The 6,000-nt window shown below is 40.9% G+C and overlaps 1 protein-coding gene across 3 annotated transcripts in view; it reads left to right on the forward strand.

Moving 5' to 3' along the window:
- The window catches only part of OTULIN (OTU deubiquitinase with linear linkage specificity), a 34,743-nt gene extending 30,029 nt beyond the window's left edge, over positions 1 to 4,714 (forward strand). For all 3 annotated transcript variants that reach the window (XM_070411917.1, XM_070411918.1, XM_070411919.1), the window contains one exon: positions 1,387 to 4,714. In XM_070411917.1, coding sequence (XP_070268018.1) covers positions 1,387 to 1,581 — 195 coding nt within the window. In that variant the 3' untranslated portion in view covers positions 1,582 to 4,714. The remainder of the gene's footprint in view (positions 1 to 1,386) is intronic.
- Positions 4,715 to 6,000: the final 1,286 nt, after the last annotated feature.

Here is a 6,000-nt window from a genome sequence, read left to right on the forward strand (position 1 = left end):
CTGGTCTGTCTGAAAGAGCAAAGATGATGGTCATGCTGGGTCAGGCAGGATTGAAGATAATTATTTAAAATAACCTATACTTGTAGTGTAAGTTACCTAATGTCTCCTGAACAGTAGCAAGTACATTGCAGTGAAAAGCCTGGTAGAGGGTGTTTTGCATGTTAGTCCTTTCTGGATCTCCACAAGGTCTGCTGTCATGGAGAGTCCAATGTTTAAAAAACAGCTTTATTGAGATAATTTACTGACCGTAAAGTTTGCCCTTTTAAAGTATGCAGCTCAATGGTTTTTTAGTATGTTTGCAGCCATCACAGTCTAATTTTAAACCATTTTATCACCCCTAAAAGAAACCTCAGACCCATTCTTACTCCCCCCAGTCCTAGGAAGCCAGTAATCTACTTTCTGTCACCTTAGATTTGCCTACTATGGAGAGAGTTCATATAAATGGAATCATAAATCATACAATATGTGGTCTTTTGTGACTGGTTTCTTTCACAGCTTAGTGTTTTTAAGGTTCATGCATATTGTATCATGTGTTAATTCTTCATTCCTTTTTATTGACAAATACTATTCCATGGTATGGATATATCGCATTTTATTCATCTACTCATCAGTTGATGGATATTTGGTTCATTCCTTTTTTAACTATTTTGAAAAATCCTGCTCTGAACATTCATGTGCAAGTTTTTTGTGTGGACATATTTTTTCAGTTCTCTTGGGTATGTACCTGGGAGTGGAATTGCTGGGTCATATGGCAGTTCTTTATTTAGTGTTGAGGAGCAGCTGTATCATTGGTCATTCCCACCTGCAGTGTTTCTGAGTCCCACATCTACACCTCACATAACATACAAGTAACCATTTTAAAGTGTACAGCCCAGTGGCCTTTAGTACATTTACGTGTTGTGTGACCACTACCTGTATCAAATCATTTCATGCCTGAAAAGAAAAACATACCCGGTAAGCAGTCATTCCCCCGCATCTTTTGTCTTTTTGATTGGAGCCATTCCAGAGGGTGTGACGCGGTATCTCACCATGGTTTTGATTCCATTCCCTTGATGACTTTTCATGTGCATATTTGCCATTTGTGTATTTTCTTTGGAGAACTGTCTGTTCGGACCCTTTGCTCAGTTTTTAAACTGGTCCTTTGTTTTTTTATTGAGTTGTAAGAGTTGTGATAAATTCTGGTTACAAGTCCCTCATCAGACACGATCCATTCTTGGTCATTTGCTTGTTTACAACGACCATATGAGAGGACTGGAGTTGGTCCATGGGGAGGAAGAAGGGTTTTTGCTTAGTTGGCATGGCCTGGGACACCTGGGATGGAGCGGGAGGTAAGCGGCATCTTTCAGGGTGGCTGCCCTTCCCTTACCTGTTTGCTCTCCTCCGCAGATTGAAATGTTCCTTCTGGCCTATGCTGTGCGCCACACCATCCAGGTGTACCGGCTCTCCAAGTACAGCACTGAGGAGTTCATCACGGTCTACCCTACAGACCCACCCAGGGACTGGCCGGTGGTGACCCTGATTGCCGAGGACGATCGGCATTACAACATCCCCGTCAGGGTGTGTGAGGAGACGAGTTTGTGAGAGACATACACCCGGACAGCCTGGCAGCAGGACCAAGGTGTGCAGGCCGCTCCTCAGCTTGGGCCTCGGCTTGCTGATCTCTTAGAATGAATTACGTGGACTCTTGGACCCTGTAAGCCAAGCTGGCCTGGGATGTTCTGAAGACTAGCTTCTGATAATGAGTTAACCAAGTTTTCTTCTCATTTATGATGCAATATGTTTTAGTGGGGCCTTTCAGAGACACATCTGTTGGAAGCTGCACACACCATCTTTGTTATAAAACAAATACTTTAGTATCAGAAGAATGTTCTTTATATCTCAAACCAAACTTTCTCTATTAGTAAACTGGCTTTCAAATTTTTTTTTTAATAGTAATTTTTTTGTTTTTGTGGTAATGGGTCTCTGTGGTGCCCTTCCTATGCAGTCTGCTTACGTGGTATAATTCTGGGATGGAGTCTGCTAATGGCAGTCTCGACATCCTTTGATAGTCTTGGCAAGCAGGGGTTTGGATTTATATACTAATTAAAGCTACCTTAAACAGATCATTTAATAGATGATTGAGAATTGGTTTTTTAAAGGCTGGAGAAGGAGCAGGAGGGAGACGATGGCACCTGTAAATCCTTGCTCTTCGACGACATGACCAGTGTTGAGGCCGCAGCCACACCAGGTCTGGTGCTGGGTGCAAGTGGTGTGCTCTAGTGTTGGGCTGTTTATTACTCTGTGGCCCATAGGTTCACTATTATAGTCAGAACAGAGTTCAGATCTACCTGCGTTTTTAGAGGAGGAAACCAAGGCCAAATGACTGCAGGCACTCAGATATCTGAGTTTAGGGGTGGGATAAGCTGGATCCAGGTCTTCCTGTGCCCTTTTCCTACTATTTTTTAGGATGTTTCTATTGCCAAATTCATCTGCTGGCAGGGGATGAGTAACAGCAGAGTAGCTAAGGTTTTTCATGAGTTAGTTTAAGCAGAAGTGCGTACTAAAACAGTGCAAAAGTATGGCTATGCTGCATCTGTCCCTGATTTGGTTTGGAAAACCTGAGGGAGGCAGTGCTCTGGGCCCTGAGCAATTGCCTGCTTGGTGACTGGGTGGTGGTTATGGGGCAGCCTCGCTGAGTGTGGCCTGCATTAGGACCTGAATTGTCCACGTGAGGTGTGGACAGTGCTCACAGTTACCAGACACGTCACTCTTTAGGGTTGTACCAGCAGCACCTGAATTGGCTCAGCATTAGTGGAGGTGGTGTTTCCCTGAAACACTGAGCTTTATTTTAGAATAACTTAAATCTTTATTTGGTGCAGTTTAATAGTTTATAAGCTCTCTAATCTGTGTTTTTTCAGAGGGGCGAACTTTTTTTGAAAATCTAAGTTTTGCTTTCACTTCAGATTCTTAGTTGAGAAAACTCAGAGGCCACACAAAACTATTCAGACTGTTACGTTAGTATTTTCCCCATGACCTCATCAGTAATAGTCACCACATTTGGTAGATGCTAATTCTCTGAATCAAATTCTGCTCTAAATGTGTGTGGATTGGGGAAGTTTGTGTTTTTCACTGTGAAATGCAATGTTGCCTGGATAGGAGGTGCCTAGAAGCCAAGTTTAAGTAATAATAATGACGTCTTGTTGGCTCTGATGCTTCATTTTAGTATTTGTAACATAACAGGAAACACATAACATTTCATTCTTGAATATTTTTAAAAGCGTAACTTCAAATGTGTAGGTTGAACAAGGCAGCAGGGGCCTGTGTTCCTCTGACCATTTGTTCATACCCACCATTGAATTAAATGATACTCATGATCGTCTGTCTTTGAATTTTGAAAATAATCTAATCTCAGTGAACTTGAACTGGACTTCTGGGCAACTTAATTGTTTACATTTTATACTTTTTTCTTGTTTCTATGTATGATATTGTTAAATTGTGGTCTTTACTCCTACACTGATAAAAATTCAAAAAGGTAAGTTTAACTGGTTTTCTGTCCCAAGGCCTTATTGGATGGACTCTGCTCTCAGACATCATTCAGGCTTAGCGGGATCACAGCATAAGAGGAGCAAAGCTGTCCATGAAACAGTGCTTCAGGAAATATAGATGATTGGCCATCTTTAAAAATAACATTTGTTTGTTGCAACATGCAACTTCAGTTATTCAGAGTCCTAATTCAGTTTCTCATTCCTGGTCTTGGGCTGGTCAGTGACATGAGCAGAATAGAAATTAAATTGAGACCAAAATGGATTCAAGAGGACAATTATTTAGAAGGACCTCTAAAATGATAAAGTATCTAGAAGGAAAGTTAGTGGGAACTGCACTGTGCTTACTTTCAATCCCAGAGTTTATTGCGAGAGTTCAGAGATTTTGGACCCTATGATTTTGGCAGAAAGATAATCTCCACCTTAAGCAGGCATGACTTACACCTTTGAGCTCCTTTAAGGTACATTTAAATAAAAAAGAATTTCTGTGTAGCAAGTTCCATGGCATTAGCTTTGCTCCTTCAGAATTTTTTCTGGCTCCCCTCCTCACCTGCATATACAGCTGTTCATCTCACCCATACACGTGGAACGGTGATGTCGGCAGTGGAGAACATGAGGCCAGTGTGTGGTTTTTCACTTGTGATCTAGACGTAGGTGGAATTTGATCTGAAATGCTTGCAGTTCCTCTTCCTTCGAATACGGCATATCTGAAAATGTAAGAAAAACAGACATTGCCTTTATGTTCATTAGTCTTAACATAAAATCTCAGGCCACGTGCACTAACACCTCTGATGGGAGAAACGGCCTTTGCGGGTTATGTGCTTGTTTTCTTTTTAATGTTTTTGTTTTAAGAGGCTGTGCTAGTCCTCCTGCTCTCACCCTCACCCCCACCCCCACATGCCGTTTTCCTTGTAGTTTCATTTTTGAAGATCTTCCCTGACTGAAGTGCTTATGAAAATGACATCATTGCATTTAATGATGTAGCACCTTTACCATCGGCATAGTAGTCTTCCTGGCTGTTCTCCTTTCTGATGTTAAAATAAAGTTAGATTATCTTCTTTGCTCTCTTTCTTAAGCAACACTTTGCAGGTACTTCCCCTTGAAAGCCAGAAAGTTATTTTCAGAAGTACTAGTATATACCTCCAGGGCATCTCACTTGTAGGCATACATAAAAATAAATGCCTTTTTTAAAAGATCTGTGACTACTGTGAAGTGAATCTAAAATATGTGTGAAAGGCCTGGAGTGTCCCCAAATAGTTTAGCAGAAGCAGAGTACAATGTCAAGTCATTTAAAAATGGCCCAAGGAATTGTACAAAGTGAACCGAAGGAGGACTGATTTTAGATAAGAAATGCTACGTAGAAACGAAACAACAGATGCCTTGCACACCTCCTGGGCTTAAGTTATAAAAGAATACAAGTCTGAAAGAGGGGAAGGATTTATGTGGGTGGATTCTGCACATTCCTTTTTCTAAAGTTTATTAAGTCCCCATGTAACAGAAGTGTAACATTTAATGCCTTTGGGCAACCTCATTGGTGATCTCTTCTGAGGGGTGAAGAGACCAGGGAGCCAGTGCTGAGTTGTACAGAGAATAAAGATGGGCACCTCTTTTTAACATTTGTGTAATTCTATTTATAACCTGGAACCATGGAAAGCACAAAACTAAACTAATTTGACTGCCTGCCCAGTACCCTAGTGGCAGTAGCATTGGGAGCAAGGTGGGCTCGCCATGCCCAGGAGGGGTTGTGTGTGTTGTACGTGCATGCAAGCACGTACATTTATGTAAATGTATGTGTGCTGAAGTCACATAGTGACTGTCTTATGTCCGGAGGCCTACAGCAGGGGGCCCAGCAGAATTGGGTAGGGTGGAGGGGAGCTGTCCCATTTATATATTTTTTTCATGGTAAATTGAAATTTATGACTGGGAATGGTGGAATGGGTTAATGTGTATAATTAAACTATACAGAGTGGCCATTGAATCTGAAAATACATTAATTGTATTGGAATGTTATATCAACAAACTATTTATTGTATATGTCTCTGTTCCCAGGCCTTATGGCCACCTGTATATTTAAATATTTCAAATGCTTATTAATAGCCAGAGCTATTAATGGAGAACATTGACTGGAGTTTTATCTCAGTCTTGTTGATTTCTTGGGTGTAAGTCTGGGTCAGGAATGAAATTGCCAAAACATGGGTAACAGCAAGGAAACGGTCCGGGTCCAGGCTTGAAATATCAAGTCAGCAGTCGTTTCCCTGTGGTTGAACTTAATAAAGTAATTTTGTATTTAATTTTAACAGTTGTATTATATTGAAAAATGCCTTCGCATAAATGGTGCTAGAGTATGGTACCTCTCCCTTTCAGGTTCACTCTGATTACTTCTGAGTATTTAGATATTGGAACAAAGAGCCAAAATGAATGTATTTAATGAGTTATCTGCTCTTTTCCATTGCTTTTATAGAAATGTCTTGGTATTGTC

This window comes from Myotis yumanensis, unplaced genomic scaffold (genome assembly GCF_028538775.1).
Source record: "Myotis yumanensis isolate MYYU_CA2020_CCGP unplaced genomic scaffold, mMyoYum1.0.hap1 SCAF_4, whole genome shotgun sequence".
Taxonomy (NCBI): Eukaryota; Metazoa; Chordata; class Mammalia; order Chiroptera; family Vespertilionidae; genus Myotis; species Myotis yumanensis.